The sequence below is a fragment of the Bubalus bubalis genome, chromosome 3 (genome assembly GCF_019923935.1).
Source record: "Bubalus bubalis isolate 160015118507 breed Murrah chromosome 3, NDDB_SH_1, whole genome shotgun sequence".
Taxonomy (NCBI): Eukaryota; Metazoa; Chordata; class Mammalia; order Artiodactyla; family Bovidae; genus Bubalus; species Bubalus bubalis.
The window spans coordinates 34,133,452-34,150,799 of NC_059159.1; the positions used below are offsets into that span (position 1 = coordinate 34,133,452).

At 46.8% G+C, this 17,348-nt stretch overlaps 1 protein-coding gene across 2 annotated transcripts; it reads left to right on the top strand.

Annotated features, from left to right (window-relative positions):
• The first annotated feature begins 1,745 nt into the window (after positions 1 to 1,745).
• DHRS7C (dehydrogenase/reductase 7C) lies at positions 1,746 to 16,905 on the top strand. Of its 2 annotated transcripts, none has more exons than XM_006041672.4 (7): positions 1,746 to 1,897; positions 2,105 to 2,264; positions 5,247 to 5,359; positions 6,954 to 7,167; positions 9,511 to 9,603; positions 14,492 to 14,647; positions 16,627 to 16,905. In XM_006041672.4, exons 2-7 carry the CDS (start codon positions 2,111 to 2,113, stop codon positions 16,833 to 16,835), a joined length of 939 nt encoding a protein of 312 aa, XP_006041734.1. In that variant the 5' UTR covers positions 1,746 to 1,897; positions 2,105 to 2,110; the 3' UTR covers positions 16,836 to 16,905. The 2 variants fall into 2 exon arrangements, with proteins under 2 accessions (XP_006041734.1, XP_025136348.1); XM_025280563.3 differs by having other exon boundaries at positions 6,957 to 7,167; positions 16,627 to 16,904.
• Positions 16,906 to 17,348: the final 443 nt, after the last annotated feature.

The following is a 17,348-nucleotide window of genomic DNA, read 5'->3' on the forward strand; positions in this document are numbered from 1 at the left end:
ACATTGAGAGAGTCTGATCCTAGAGAAAAGGAAATCCAAAAGAAAAGTCCCCAAAGAGACACTCAGTTCTTTTTAAAAAAAAAACTTATGCCTGAAGGTTCCAAGGAAGAAATGAATGTTCTGGAGTCATGTGAGAGAAACTGACATCAGCAAACAGGATACACGGCATCTGGGGAAAGGAGTCAGTGATGAACGAGACATCGGGCCGGACAAGAGGTGACTAGTCCCCAAGGCTCAGGTCAAAACCGACTTTGCTGCATTCTCTGAGTTTCCAAGGCCCTCTGCTTCCTTTTATTTTTTTATTTTTGGCCACAGCACGTGGCATGTGGGATCTAGTTCCCTGTCTAGGGACTGAACCCATGCCCCCTGCATTGGAAACACGGGATCTTGACCACAGGAACCCCAGGGAAGTTCCCCTTTTATATTTTTTAAGTCTTGATTTTATTCAAGTACAACATGCCTACAAAAAAATTACCCAAACCCTAAGTGTACAGCTTAGGAATTTTCAGACTATGAACACAGCCCCTCAGATCAAGGCATCTCATCTCCATCTGTCTATCTTTGCTATAAAACAAATTCAGGTGGATTTTAATTCCTCCATATATTGCAATAATCTGTTTGCAGGTCTATTCCCCTCTTATGAACCGTCAATTATTTCTCTATAGCATGAACTGTCCTCTGTACCTCCCAGCATTGAAAACAATCATAGGCATATAGAACTCCCCAACACACACATACATATATATATATATATGTTTATATATATACATATATACACATACACACGTATGTTTATACAAGTATATGCACACAGATTGCCTGACTGAGCCCTGGCATCTCTCACTTCTCAAGCCTGTCCAGGGTCCTGAGGAATGAGCCCTGATATGCATTAAGGAAAGGCAACCAGGAAACCAATGCAGACTAGGAAAAAATTGCCAGAGTGAAGGCAGAAACTGAAAGCAACAGGCACGGCAATGAACCAGACCCATTCTCGGTGTGGTGCACAGTCACCTCCTATATTCTTTCTTTCATTCATTATTTTTGGCTCTCCTGGGTTCTCATTGATGTTCTCAGGCTTTCTCTAGTTGCAGTGCATGGGCTTCTCACTGTGGTGGCTTCTCTTGCTATAGAGCATGGGCTCTAGGCACACAGGCATCAGTAACTGCAGCAGTCGGTCAGTAGCTGCAGCACAGGGCCTCATTAGTTGTAGCCCACGGGCCCTAGCGCATGCAGGCTTAATCACTAAAGAGAACAGAGCCATTTTCTCAGAGTCTGTTACTAAGCTGCGGTATCTTATTCTCCCAACAGTCCTGCAAGATGAGACGATTGTGCCCACTTTACAGATGAGGAGACTGAGGCTCCAAGAGCTGGAAGCACTTGCAAGAGGAACAGCCCCAAACTGCCCTTTCGCATAGTTCATGTCACACCTTCAAGTCGTTCATCCGTTCTGTTTAACAGATTTTCTGTGTTTTTTCACCTCCAACCAGAAAGTTCTCTTGCTGCCACCAGAGTCTGAGCTACCTGGAAGCTACCTGATAGGAGAGTTAGGACGTGAGGGTGGGGATGCTTGTGCTGAAATCCCAGGTCCCAATCCCTAAGGTCCATCCCTGAACTGCGGAGGAACCTCTACTAGAGAGGCACCCAGGAGAGCTTTAAAAGGCTTGGCAGGGACTCTGAAATCAGACCCGGCCAGCATGTGTTCCTGAATATCAGCAGAGACACTATATTTACTCTGAAAGCCCTTTACTGCACTGACAGCTATAAATAGCCATTAGGGCCCAAGCAAGTGGCCTTAACGCATGGCTTTCCTTCCAAAAATGCAGGCACATTTTAATTAAAATCGTAATTAACCTCTGGGAGGGCAGGTCCCCGGATTCCATCTGCTTCTGAAAACACTGTGAGTAATTCCCTCGTCATGACCATTTGGGGATTAGCATGCAGCCAGGAGCTCTGGAAGCAGCACTCAGGGGGTTTGCACAGAGCCTGGCTCCTGGAGAGGAGGCTCCGGGCTCAGGGCTTGAATGTGCCCTGCAGCCTCGGGCCTCCTCTGCCTTGGGTTCCGAGTCCCTTTGTCAAGCGAGTTCCTTTTCCCCGTTTTTCCCAGAACAAGATGGGGGTCACTGCCGTGCTCATGCTGCCCCTGCTGCTCTTAGGAATCAGTGGTCTCCTCTTCATCTACCAGGAGGTGTCCCGGCTGTGGTCCAAGTCAGTCGTGCAGAACAAGGTGGTGGTCATCACCGACGCCATCTCAGGACTGGGCAAGGGTAAGCAAGCTTCGGGCTTCCCCGACGGCTCAGTGGTAAAGAATCTGCCTGCCAACGCAGGAGACTCTGGTTTAATCCCTGGGTCAGGAAGACCCCCCGGAGAAGGGAATGGCAACCCGCTGCAGTACTCTTGCCTGGAGAATCCCATGGACAGAGGCACCTGGTGGGCTGCAGTCTATGGGGTCACAGAGTCGGACACGATGGAGCACACACAAATGAGCTTCACAGCCTCTTGTGCCCACTTCTGCCCTGAAGGATGAGAGGCCATAGTGTGGGGTGTGGGTGTGCCCTCTGGGCAGGAGGGCATGGGTCAAGGCTGAGTTCTCTCTCAGCATATGTTAATCAGCCAGTGTCTTCTCTCTTGGAGGCTAAAGCTTGCTTGCCTGAGAAATGAGGGGATTGGAATATCTAGGGTTGCAAATGCACAGCCTATAGGCCAAAAGCAGTCTGCAGAAGTGATTTGCTTTGCCTTCAGGGAGTTTCTAGAAATTTTGAAGTTCAAAGCCCTCAACTGGGGCAGTGAACTGGTGATAAGGCCAGACCTGTGAGCTGGGTTCAATTCTTGGCTCCACCAATTACTAACTGGTTTTGATTTCTCTGCCTTGGATTTCTCATCTGAAAGCAAGGATGCTAATACTCTGTGCCTCGTAATGCGATTGTGATGACTAAATGAATTAAGAAATGGAAACCCCTAGGACAGTGCCTGGCGCTGTCGTGGGCACCTCTCAAATGTTAGCAGTGGCGATAATAATGAACAAATCATGCAGAGAACGCAAACGCCAGCGTGCCACACACCCCATAATCCCTGTTGTCTTACGATTGGCCTGATTCAACCACATCACTTCCCAGTTCTGAAGGCATTTAGAAGTAACTTGAGAAGCTGGGAGTGGGGGTGTGACCTTCAGTAAACTCTTATGGTGGCTTTAACATGCTGCCGACTGCAGTGATTCTGGGTTCAAAGTGCTCCATTTCTCAGGTCCCAGGCAAAAAAAATAGTGAGGGGCATTGAGCGGATGAGGTCAGTTACACATAGCCCACAGCACACACACGGTCCCACAGAACCTGACCAAACCCAGTTTTTAGCACTGGAGAGCAGCAAGGGGGCCAGAGCCAAGCTGTCTCCCAGGGAAACCAGACAGACAGAGATGTCAGGACGTCTAACCTTTGCCCCAAACCCACATAATTCAGCCAAGTCAGGAATGAAGTCACCTTGTACCCACTTGTGTCTGCAGCAAGAATGATCTTCAAAATACTTAACCACTGCACTTAAACTGCTTCAGAGAACACAAACCTTGCCTGTGTTTCATCACCTCTAAGACACACCATTTTCTTCCTTTAACCATTCCTGAAATTGAGCTGGTGGTGGTGGTTTAGTCGCTAAATGGTGTCCGACTCTTGTGACCCCATGAACTGTAGCCCGCCAGGCTCTTCTGTCCATGGGATTCTCCCAGCAAGAATATTGGAGTGGTTTGCCAGAAATTGAGCTAACTGTCTCTTAATCAATGGTCTCTTACGATGGCCCTGGGCCATCTTTGTGTATTTTAATATCGCTGAAATCAAAAAGTCTCTTTCAGACTAAAGGCCTCTGGTCTGTGAAACACGACCTCCAGGGCTGCCCACACCCAGCGCAGCTGCCGCCGCCACTGAAAATTACACCCCAAACTCGGGGAGACTAGCCATTCTCCCTCCAAATGGTTTCCTTTAGTGAATTCTCTTATTATAAAAACCACATATATTTAAAAGGATCTTTCAAGAAAAAAGAACCGAGGGACTTCCCTGGTGGCCCAGTGGCTAAAACCCTGTCGGTTCTCTTTCTAGGGAACCCAACATAACAAACCGCTGCGTAGGATGACTGTGAGAATAAAATAAGCTAATATGTGTAAACCTCTTTCAATAGCCACTCAAGCAAGTAAACTGTCAAAGTCTGTTAGCTTTTATTGTTTGGTTTGTTGGCTGTGCTGGGTCTTCCTTGCTGCGCATGGGCTTTCTCTAGTTGCAGCAAACGGGGGCTACTTTTCGGTACGTGGGCTACTTTGCAGTGCGTGGGCTTCCCACTGCAGGGCTTCTCTTGTTGCAGAGCACAGGCTCTCGGGCATGTGGGCTTCAGTAGCTGTAGCACGTGGGCTCAGTAATTGTGGTGCATGGGCTTTAGTTGCTCCACTGACTGTTGGACATTCCTGGACCAGGGATCAAACCTGTGTCCCCTGCAATGGCTGGTGGATTTTTATCCATTGCTCCTCCAGGGAAGTCCAGCTTTTATTGTTCTTAAATATCAACGTTATTGCCACATAAAAATATTTGTATCCACCAATCACTGCCCAGTTGAGAACATTGAGCAAACAAGAAATTCATCTAGAATAAAATGAACTAGACAGAAGACAGCTTCACTTTTTTTTTTTTTTTAAATAAAAAGAACCCTAGCTGGGGCATCAACCCACAAGGAAAATGTAGAGGAAACTAGTGACATTTGATCTGAAAAAAAAAAAAAAAAAATAGCAACTGTCTCCGATATCCTCAGACTGAGATATACTTAACACTGTGCTTCTGGGGGTCTTATTGGACAGAGTCATCTTTCTGTCCAGTTTAAGAAAGAATATACCAGGATTTCCCTGCTGGTTCAGTGGTTAAGACTCCAGTCTCCCAATGCAGGGGGCACAGGTTCAATCCCTGGTGAGGAAACTAAGATCCCGTATGCCACATAGCCTGGCTAAAAAGAAAGAAAGAGTGTCCCAAAAATCAGAACTGCCCAGTGGAGGAGGGGCTATTTCACACCCCCGTGAGCTGCCCTTCACAGAAGGCAGCCATGCTGAGGCTGGAAACATGAAGAAATTCCAGAGGAGGTTGAATGCAATGCCCTCTAAAGGAACTCATAGCTCTAAGCCTTCTGAATTCTTCGAATCCTCGAATTTGTAACCACCCCACCCCCCCATCAGCAGTTTCATCCACTCAGTGCGTCCTGTCCTCCTTCCTTCTTCCCCACAGAGTGTGCTCGGGTGTTCCATACTGGCGGAGCCAGGCTGGTGCTGTGTGGAAAGAACTGGGAGAGGCTTCAGGGTCTATACGATGCCCTGATCAGTGTGGCTGATCCCAGCAAGGTAAGGCCTTCGGACAGCCAGCACGGGCAACCCCTGGGCACCCTTAGTCTTCATGCTTGTCCCAGAGCAGCTCTGCCTGAAATCTGGTGATAGCTTTGGGGAAATGTAATCTTGACACAGCCGACTTGGGGGGTGATTCATTTTGAACCCTCATCACGCCAAAAATTTCTTCTCTAGCCTCTGAGCCCCACCCCATTCTATTTAAGTCAGGCTCAGAGGACCCAGAAGATACGGTATGTCATAGACACAGCTCTGTTTATAAATTCTTATGGCTGACTTTTAAAATAATACTTCAAATAATACCTCCTTCAAAGAGGGACTTCCCCGGTGGTCCAGTGGTTAGGACTGAGTGCTGTCACTGCGGGGGCCGTGTTCAATCTCTGGTCGGGAAACCAAGATTCCTCAAGCCGCGATGTGCAGCCCCGAGCGTTTTACTTCCGTCCCCGTCCATGAAGTTATATAGGAGGTAAACACATTTCAATGAAGCTGGGGTTTTCAAGGCATGTCTGGATCATTGTTTAAGAAATTGCTTTCAGAGTTCTCTTTAGGATCTGTTTTCTTTTTTTTGCCACTCTACATGGCATGTGGAAGTACCCAACCAAGGACTGGAAACAGAACCTTAACCACTGGACCACCAGGGAAGTGTCAAGAATTTTTTTTAATTAATCTTTGCCCTTGATGTTGATTTGGATTTTGGATAAAGCCAAAAATAATTCAGAACTAAGTCTGGTATTTGAGGAGATGAAGCAAAAGGATAACACCAAAACCCCAAAGCATGTTTCCTGGGATTTTATCAGGTATTGGTCGTGAAGTAGTAAAAAGGAGATTCTGAGGTCAACTGTGTGGGAAATACTGAGTTAGAGAAAGCTTCTCTGACTGATTTCTTTACTGCAGGACTTTTCAGAACCTTTGTTATGTAAATATGCATTGTGTTATCTCCAAGAAAAATGTATAGTAGTCTATATTCCCCAAATATATTGAACCGGAGAACATGCTTTTTTAAGGGCATATCTCAGGACTCATGTTTGTGAAACACCAGGATTGTATCTGCCATGTGGAATTATCAATTTTTCCATCTGTACCCCTTCTAAATCATGAAAATCTTGATGACAGCATGTTTAGAGCTGAACACAATGCCTTGCACCTATACAGACGGTGTTCCAAAAAATTTATATCAAGTATATCATTTTGGCCAAAAAACAAATGTGGCTACAAAGTACTGGGCAGATTCTCTTGTGGCTTGGAAGCCAGTCTGAAAGCCATTTCCAAAGAGGAGCTCAGAAATGTTATTAAAAAATGACATCAGAGAATTTATGCACAGCCTCCATTTAGATTTCTCAGTTCTGGCCCCTTGACCAGAAGATCAAACTTTGTAGTGCATGTTAACATGTTGGGAATGTTATTGTTGCCTTGGTCCCCGAGGATGCATGTTCTCCATCAGTTTACCTTCTCCCAGTTATCTCTGCTTCATTTAATCATCTGTTTGTAGTCATTCCACAAGCTCTGAGTTTCAAAAGGGGCAACTCTTAGATGGAAGGGCCCCAAGGTCTGTGAGGATATTCCCACACGTGCCTTGACTTTCTCATTGGTCCAGCAGACATTCACCCCAAAGCTGGTCCTCTTGGATCTCTCAGACATCAGCTGTGTCCAGGATGTGGCCAAAGAGGTCCTGGATTGCTATGGCTGCGTGGACATCCTCATCAACAACGCCAGCATGAAGGTGAAGGGACCTGCCCATAAGATTTCTCTGGAGCTCGACAAAAAGATCATGGATGCCAATTACTTTGGACCCATCATACTGACCAAAGGTCTCGTGAGTTTGACCTTCCCGTGGAATCCTGGGTCACTGGGCTGCTCAAGAGGTCACTGTTATGTCTCCAGATAGTCATCCACTTCTGGATGGAGCCTCGAGTCCTCTTCAGAAAAATCCCTGCTTGTTTGGTGAAAGCTTTCAGCTTTCGACTACAAATGTTGATGAAAGAAAAGGGATTGTGAAAGTCTCTTAGTGGTATATTCCTGCCTGCCTCCTCTGTGCAGTCCCCTTCCCAAACCCTGCCCTTTACTTCCCTTTTCTTACTCACATCCATGGCTCCCCTCCAATCCCATTCCACATCTCTGGACCATTGTCTTCATCCCCTGCAAACCTTCTATTATATCCACCTTGTGGTTGATCTGCTCCTAATAATGACAGTTGGTCCAGTGTTGAAATTCTGTCCTCAGTCATGAAGAAAAGAGTTTATCCCAAACTACAAAAGACCCAGAATACCGTCAGTTCCTTTTCAGAAACAGAAAAGTGTTAGTTGCTCAGTCGTGGCCAACTCTTTGTGACCTCATGGACTGTAGCCCACCAGGCTCCTCTGTCCATGGGATTTTTCAGGCAAGAGTACTGGGGTAGGTAGCCATTTCCTTCTCCAGAGAATCTTCCTGACCCAGGGATCGAACCTGCATCTCCGCTTCTTTAATGTCTGAGCCACTAGGGTAAAATTATGGTCCCTTTGTGGAGATTCTAACAACCAAGTTCAAATGCAGGTCTGAAGCTAGGGTGAGGGTTGTGGAATAGCTAGAGATGACATGGAATAGAACCAAGAGTTAAAGCCCTCCCCCCACCCTAAATAAAGTTTATCAAAGCAGAATCACAAAAGGAAGAATATAAGGATATACATTTAGGGAGCAGGGTACATTGGCAAAGGCTGAGAGAGCAGGATCTTTGAGCTGCCTTCTGTACAGCCAGAATCTCCACGAAAATGGGATTCTGAGAACTGAGACAAATGAAGGCAAAGCAGCATTGGGAGCAGAAAGATGACTCCCAGAGCTTCCAGAGATGAGAGTGCCCCAGAGACCACAGTTTCCTCAGCCCAGTCGCTGTGGACACACCCAGCAGGCCAGCCAAGGTGCGTCCTCCCCTCAACCTCTGAGAGCTCCGATTCCCTGGCAACAAAGTGAGGCATGCTAAGTTGAGTCTTGATTTTTTGTCGTCTCCTGATTCCACCTGTGCTATCATTGCTCCATAGCTTTTTCTAAATTCCCTCACTTGTCAATTAATTCTACTTAAGAGGAACTTTTTTTTTTACCATAAATTAAAAATTCCTTTCCTCTCCATAAATGGAAGAAAACCTGAAATCAAAACAAAGTCTTAAGTTTTCCCAAGACACAGGGCTGAGGTCTTTCCTCTTTTCTTTTTTTTTTTTTTTTTAAAGATTAGCACATGCAAGAGAGGTTTTAAAGACCCACCTGAACCAACTTTCCTACTGGAGGAATAGGAGAATTGGAAAGGGAGCCAGCTTTCTCACTACTGAAATCAGTGTCACGTCAAGGACATGGACGGGTCATTTAAAATCACCCAGGGTTGGGAACTTCCCTGAAGGCCCAGTGGTTACGACTTCACCTTCCAATGTAAGAGGTGTGGGTTGGATTCCTGGTAGGGGAGCTAAGATCTCACATGCCTAGTGGCCAAAAAAACAAAACAAAACAGAAGCAATACTGTAACAAATTCAGTAACAATTTTAAAAATGGTTCCCATTAAAAAAAAAAAAGCTTTAAAAAATATAATAAAATCACCCAGGGTTAGGTCTAGTGGTTAGGACTTCTAACTTCAGCTGCAGGGGGCCTGGGAATTAAGATCCTGCATGACACAAAAATAATAATAAAATAAAAATAAAATAACCCAGCAATTCACCAGTCGAGCCCAGCCCACTCCTAGGCAACACTGGATAAAAATGATGGCTGGGATCCAGCCCACCTGTGTCCCACTGTAACCTAGGTAGCAGGGAGGCAAAGGAGCCTGTGGGAGAAGGCAATGGCACCCCACTCCAGTACGCTTGCCTGGAAAATCCCATGGGAGGAGCTTCGTAGGGGGTCCATGGGGTCGCTGAGAGTCAGACACGACTGAGAGGCTTCACTTTCACTTTTCATTTGCGTGCATTGGAGAAGGAAATGGCAACCCACTCCAGTGTTCCTGCCTGGAGAATCCCAGAGATGGGGGAGCCTGGTGGGCTGCCGTCTGTGGGGTCGCACAGAGTTGGACACAACTGAAGTAACTTAGCAGCAGCAAAGGAGCCCGTGTGATGAGGGGTCTGGGGAAGGGGTCTGCTGGCTGCTGACTGACTCCATCTCAGGTTTGTAACCGTGAGTCTTCGTCCTGCGCTTTCCAGCCCTGCTCCCCGACATGATCTCCCGGAGGACCGGACAAATCGTGTTAGTGAACAACATCCAGGGGAAGCTTGGAATCCCCTTCCGCACAGCCTGTAAGTTGCTAAGACAAGTTTCATCTCAGGTTATGTGTCTTATAAGACAAGAGATGTGGTGTCTAGGACGAAGCATATGGTTCCTGGGGGGAGAGGGTCCAGAGATGAAAGCATCCGTTGGCTTTTCTTCCATCCCCTCAGCTCCTACTTTTTTTTAATTTAATTTAATTTTTAAACTTTACAATATTGCATTAGTTTTGCCAAATATCGAAATGAATCCGCCACAGGTATACATGTGTTCCCCATCCTGAACCCTCCTCCCTCCTCCCTCCCCATACCATCCCTCTGGGTCGTCCCAGTGCACCAGCCCCAAGCATCCAGTATCGTGCATCGAACCTGGACTGGCAACTTGTTTCATACATGATATTATACATGTTTCAATGCCATTCTCCCAAATCATCCCACCCTCTCCCTCTCCAACAGAGTCCATAAGACTGATCTATACATCAGTGTCTCTTTTGCTGCCTCGTATACAGGGTTATTGTTACCATCTTTCTAAATTCCATATATATGCGTTAGTATACTGTATTGGTGTTTTTCTTTCTGGCTTACTTCACTCTGTATAATAGGCTCCAGTTTCATCCACCTCATGAGAACTGATTCAAATGTATTCTTTTTAATGGCTGAGTAATACTCCATTGTGTATATGTACCACAGCTTTCTTATCCATTCATCTGCTGATGGACATCTAGGTTGCTTCCATGTCCTGGCTATTATAAACAGTGCTGCTATGAACATTGGGGTACACGTGTCTCTTTCAATTCTGGTTTCCTCAGTGTGTATGCCCAGCAGTGGGATTGCTGGATCATAAGGCAGTTCTATTTTCAGTGTTTTAAGGAATCTCCACACTGTTCTCCATAGTGGCTGTACTAGTTTCCATTCCCACCAACAGTGTAAGAGGGTTCCCTTTTCTCCACACCCTCTCCAGCATTTATTGCTTGTAGACTTTTGGATCACAGCCATTCTGACTGGCGTGAAATGGTACCTCATAGTGGTTTTGATTTGCATTTCTCTGATAATGAGTGATGTTGAGCATCTTTTCATGTGTTTGTTAGCCATCTGTATGTCTTCTTTGGAGAAATGTCTATTTAGTTCTTTGGCCCATTTTTTGATTGGGTCATTTAGTTTTCTGGAGTTGAGCTGTAGGAGTTGCTTGTATATTTTTGAGATTAGTTGTTTGTCAGTTGCTTCATTTGCTATTATTTTCTCCCATTCTGAAGGCTGCCTTTTCACCTTGCTAATAGTTTCCTTTGATGTGCAGAAGCGTTTAATTAGATCCCATTTGTTTATTTTTGCTTTTATTTCCAATATTCAGGGAGGTGGGTCATAGAGGATCCTGCTGTGATGTATGTCAGAGAGTGTTTTGCCTATATTCTCCTCTAGGAGTTTTATAGTTTCTGGTCTTAGGTTTAGATCTTTAATCCATTTTGAGTTTATTTTTGTGTATGGTGTTAGAAAGTGTTCTAGTTTCATTCTTTTACAAGTGGTTGACCAGATTTCCCAGCACCACTTGTTAAAGAGATTGTCTTTAAATCCATTGTATATTCTTGCCTCCTTTGTCAAAGATAAGGTGTCCATATGTGCGTGGATTTATCTCTGGGCTTTCTATTTTGTTCCATTGATCTATATTTCTGTCTTTGTGCCGGTACCATACTGTCTTGATGACTGTGGCTTTGTAGTAGAGCCTGAAGTCAGGTAGGTTGATTCCTCCAGTTCCATTCTTCTTTCTCAAGATAGCTTTGACTATTCGAGGTTTTTTGTATTTCCATACAAATTGTGAAATTATTTGTTCTAGCTCTGTGAAGAATACTGTTGGTAGCTTGATAGGGATTGCATTGAATCTATAAATTGCTTTGGGTAGTATACTCATTTTCACTATATTGATTCTTCCAATCCATGAACATGGTATATTTCTCCATCTACTCAGCTCCTATTTTTGAGTGCCTACAGCACACAGGTGACTGAGAGATAAAGATAAGTCCTTCCCTCAGACCCCAGAAGCTCATCTTGTTCTATGCTCACAGCAGTTATATCTGTTATTTATACACCTGACCATATCCTCACTCTACAAGCCAGGCATCTGAGCCCCAGCACCTGCATTCTTAACCCTGACGGCCTCAGGACCCTGAGAAATCAGTCTTACATGGGGAATCAGGCTTCCCAGAAAGGATACAGGAATTCACACCCGTGTCAGGCATTTTACATAAATTTTCTCACTTGGCAAGAGTGATACTATCCTTAAATGATTAATTAATTAATTACCTCTATTTTATGATTTATTTTTACCAGAAGTGGTATAATATTAATCTTTTTTTAAAAATTATTTAATATTGGAGTATGGAGAAGGCAATGGCACACTACTCCAGTACTCTTGCTTAGAAAATCCCATGGATGGAGGAGCCTGTTAGGCTGCAATCCATGGGGTCGCTAAGAGTCGGATAGGACTGAGCGACTTCACTTTCACTTTTCACTTTCATGCATTGGAGAAGGAAATGGCAGCCCACTCCAGTGTTCTTGCCTGGAGAATCCCAGGGACGGGGGAGCCTGGTGGGCTGCCGTCTATGGGGTCACACAGAGTTGGACACAGTGACTTAACATAACATAGCATGGTTGATTCTGGGATTCCCAGATGGCATTACTGGTAAAGAACCCACTTGCCAATGCAGGAGATGTTAGAGACATGGGTTTGATCCAGGGTTTGGAAGATCCCCTGGATGAGGGCGTAGCAACCCACTCCAGTATTCTGGCCTGGAGAATCCCCATGGACAGAGGAGCCTGGTGGGCTACAGTCCACAGGGATGCAAAGAGTCAGACACGACTAAAGCGACTTAGCACGCATCGCTGGTTTACAACGCTGTGCTAGTTTCACATGTACAGCAAAGTGACTCAATTATACATACACATACATTCATTCTTTTTCAGATTCTTTTCCTATAATGGTTATTATGGAATATTGAATAGAGTTCCCTGTGCTATACAATAGGTCCTTATTATCTCTTTTATATATAGTAGTGTGTATATGTCAATCCCAAACTCCCGATTTATCCTTTCCCTCCCCCCTTTCTCCTTTGGTAATCATAAACTTGTTTTCAAAGTCTGTGAGTCTGTTTCTGTTTTGTAAATAAGTTGATTTGTATCATTTTTTTTAGATTCCACATATAAGTGGGATCATATGATATTTGGGAATACCAGACCACCTGACCTGCCTCTTGAGAAATCTGTATGCAGGTCAGGAAGCAACAGTTAGAACTGGACATGGAACAACAGACTGGTTTCAAACAGGAAAGGGAGTACATCAAGGCTATATAGTGTCACCCTGCTTATTTAACATCATGAGAAATGCTGGGCTGGATGAAGCACAAGCTGGAATCAAGATTGCCAGGAGAAATATCATTAACTTCAGACATGCAGATGACACCACCTTTATGGCAGAAAGTGAAGAAAAACTAAAAAACCTCTTGAGGAAAGTGAAAGAGGAAAGTGAAAATGTTGGCTTAAAGCTCAACATTCAGAAAACGAAGATCATGGCATCTGGTCCCATCACTTCATGGCAAATAGATGGGGAAACAGTGGAAACAGTGACAGACTTTGTTTTGGGGGGCTCCAAAATCATTGCAGACGGTGACTGAAGCCATGAAATTAAAAGACGCTTACTCCTTAGAAGAAAAGTTATGACCAACCTACACAGCATATTAAAAAGCAGAGACATTACTTTGCCAACAAAGGCCTGTCTAATCAAGGCTATGGTTTTTCCAGTAGTCATGTATGGATGTGAGAGTTGGACTATAAAGAAAGCTGAGCACCGAAGAATTGATGTTTTTGAACTGTGGTGTTGGAGAAGACTCTTGAGAGTCCCTTGGACTGCAAGGAGATCCAACCAGTCCATCCTAAAGGAAATCAGTCCTGAATATCCATTGGAAGGACTGATGTTGAAGCTGAAACTCCAATACTTTGGCCACCTGATACAAAGAACCAACTTATCTGAAAAGACCCTTATGCTGGAAAAGATTGAAAGGGGGAGGAGAAGGGGACGACAGAGGATGAGATGGTTGGATGGCATCACCGACTCAATGGACATGAGTTTGAGTAGGATCCAGGAGTTGGTGATGGACAGGGAGGCCTGGCATGCTGCAGTCCATGGGGTCACAAAGAGTTGGACACGACTGAGCGGCTGAACTGAACTGATTTGTCTCTGACTTATTTCACTTAGTATGATAATCTCTAGATCCATCTATGTTGTTGTCAACGGCATGATTTTATTCTTTTCGTGGCTGAGTAAGATTCCAGTATGGGGCATCCCAGGTGGCTCAGTGGTCAAGAATCTGCCTGCCAAATGCAGGAGACGTGAGTTCGATCCTTGGGAAGGTGACCTAGGACCTAGAGAAGGAAATGGCAATCAGCTCAAATATTCTTGCCTGGTAAACTCCATGGACAGAAGGACCTGATGGGCTACAGTCTACAGGGTCGCAAAGAGCCAGACAGGACTGAGTCACTGAGTATGCACACACAATAGTCCAGTGTATATATGTACCACATTCTCTTTATCCATTTATCTGTTGATGGGCATTTCAGTTGCTTCCATACCTTGCTTATTATAAATTGGGCTGCAACTGGACATTTTAAAGATGAGAAAACTGAATCTCTAAAGGTAAAAACTGGCCACTTGCCCAAAGTCACACAGTGGAATAGTAGTTAAAGTGGACTGGGTCCCATCTCTGCATCTGTTCACTGCTTCACAAAGGCTCTCTGTCCGCATCTACAAAGTGAGGGGCAAGGCTGGGGACTTTGCGGCCTCACCCAGCAGAGCCTGTAGGGATGTGTGTCTCCAACCCCCTCCCGGTAGGCACAGAGGGATCCGCACCCACCGCCGGGCTGGTTTCTCTTCCAGATGCCGCCTCCAAGCACGCGGCACTCGGCTTCTTCGACTGCCTGCGGGCAGAAGTGGAGGAATATGACGTGGTCGTCAGCACCGTGAGTCCCACCTTCATCTGCTCCTACCACGTTGATCCAGGCCAAGGAAACTGGGAGGCCTCCATATGGAAATGTGAGCTTTCAGAGCACAGCTGGAGGGAACGGAGCTGGGGAGGGCTTGTGGAGGAGTGGGGTACGCCCAGGGTGGCAGGGGGTGGGGTTGGGGTACCGTGAGGGCAGGGTGTTCCTGAAGCGTGAGACTGGGGAGATGGGGTGTCTGCACCCCGCTGGCAGTGGGGAGGGGCCCCAAAACTTCAGTTCCAAGGCACCAGGTAGAGGGTTCAGTTCAGTTCAGTTCAGTTCAGTCGCTCAGTCGTGTCCGACTCTTCGAGACCCCATGAATCGCAGCACACCAGGCCTCCCTGTCCATCACCAACTCCTGGAGTTCACTCAGACTCACGTCCATCGAGTCAGTGATGCCATCCAGCCATCTCATCCTCTGTCGTCCCCTTCTCCTCCTGCCCCCAATCCCTCCCAGCATCAGAGTCTTTTCCAGTGAGTCAACTCTTTGCATGAGGTGGCCAAAGTACTGGAGTTTCAGCTTCAGCATCATTCCCTCCAAAGAAATTCCAGGACTGATCTCCTTCAGAATGGACTGGTTGGATCTCCTTGCAGTCCAAGGGACTCTCAAGAGTCTTCTCCAACACCACAGTTCAAAAGCATCAATTCTTCAGTGCTCAGCCTTCTTCACAGTCCAACTCTGACATCCATACATGACCACAGGAAAAACCATAGCCTTGACTAAATGGACCTTTGTTGGGAAAGTAATGTCTCTGCTTTTGAATATGCTATATAGGGAACCCTCCCTAACTCGCAGCCAGCAGACCAAGGCCAGGCTAGGCTCCATCACTCACAGGCTGTGTGACCTTGGTCCCGGGACTGCCCATCTCTGGGCTTCAGTTTCCCATGTTGAACAGCCAGGATTTGGTTTTGGAGAAACTTCTGCTCCCCTTCAGAGAAGGCAATGGCGACCCACTCCAGTACTCGTGCCTGGAAAATCCCATGGACGGAGGAGCCTGGTAGGCTGCAGTCCATGGGGTGGCTAAGAGTCAGACATGACTGAGTGACTTCACTTTCATGCATTGGAGAAGGAAACGGCAACCCACTCCAGTGTTCTTGCCTGGAGAATCCCAGGGATGGGGGAGCCTGGTGGGCCGCCATCTATGGGGTTGCACAGAGTCGGACACGACTGAAGCGACTTAGCAGCAGCAGCTGCTCCCCTTCCCTAGGTGGCAGCACAGAGGAGAAGCTCAGAGTGTGGCCCAGAGTGACTATTCTGAAACTCTCCTCTGTCTCATATTAAGTATTGGAACAGCAGCAACTCCCTTCACCTGTTTCCCCTTTGGAAAATGAGAGATGATGGTAAAAACCGACCTGGTAGAGTCCTAGAACGGAAGGTTCCAGCTCACAGAGTTTGGAACAGCGACTAGCACATCCCGAGTGCTCTGTAAGTGCACCTGTGATCTCTATTCCAGAATGCTCTATACAGAGCAGCTACCTCACAAGGCTCAATGGTAAAGAATCCACCTGCCAATGCAGGTGGGTTCAATTTCTGGGTGGGGAAGATCCCCTGTAGAAGGAAATGGCAACCCACTCCTGGGAAATCCCATGGCTATAGGAGCCTGTCAAGCCACCCATGAGGTCGCAAGAAAGCCGGATGCCACTTAGTGACTGAACAACAACAAAGACGTGGGCAACCGGTTCCAGGAGGCACTGGACAAGCACAGCCTGGCAACAATCATGAATAGCAGCCCCTTCATATATCTGACACCTTCTTACCTTCTAAGCTCTTTCTCATCCCTTCCACCACTCATAACTACCCTGGGATGTCAAAGTGCCAGAAACTGCACCCACTTTACAGATGCGGAAGCTGAGGCACGGCGGGTAACGTGCCTGCTCATAGCGCATGGCCAGCGGCCAGCATGTGCAGGGTTGGCCCTGAGGCTGGGACCCCTGCACCGCACACCAGTCCCCACCTTGGGGGGCGGGGCTCTGACCACCTCCCCCTTCCGGAGGCTATGAGCCCCGCCCCTTCCTCGGGGGGCTTTTCAGTCTTTTTCAGGAAGCTGACCTATGGGACACACCCTGTGGACGTGGCGGAGGAGGTGATGCGCACGGTGAGACGCAAGAAGCAAGAGGTCTTCCTCGCCAACCCCATCCCCAAGGCCGCTGTGTACATCCGCACCTTGTTCCCCGAGCTCTTTTTCGCCGTGGTGGCCTGTGGGGTGAAGGAGAAACTCAGCGTCCCGGAGGAGGGTTAACTGCCGGGCTTCAAACAGGTCTCCTCGAGGGGAATAAAGGTTTTGCTGGTAGGTGGTGGGTCCTTCCATCTTCTCAACACGGGGGTGGGGATGGGGAGGGAACAGTTCCCCCAGCTGCAATCCACGTGGGAGATACGCACCATTACAGTTAGGGTGGCCCTCAGTCACTCCGGGCCTCTGGGTGTCTCCCATGCGACATACCCGGGACAGATTTCCAGAAGCTTCTCGACTCTATAAGGTGACAATCCAGCAGAAAAACAGGACCCGTAATGGGCTCGACACACACGCCATCAGCCTGCCCAGGCACACAGAAAACCACCTCCATTTTACCTAAAGGTGATCTGTCCAGTCAGCCCCCTACCGTAGAAGCTGGACTTGCCAGCTCCTTAGGGAAGCGCTGCTACATAGAACTTTCTAGAATAATGGAAATATTGTATCATCTGCCGTGTCCAGTGTGGCAACCACCAGCCACGTGTGGCTGTTAGGTACTTAAAATGTGGCCTGTACAAATGA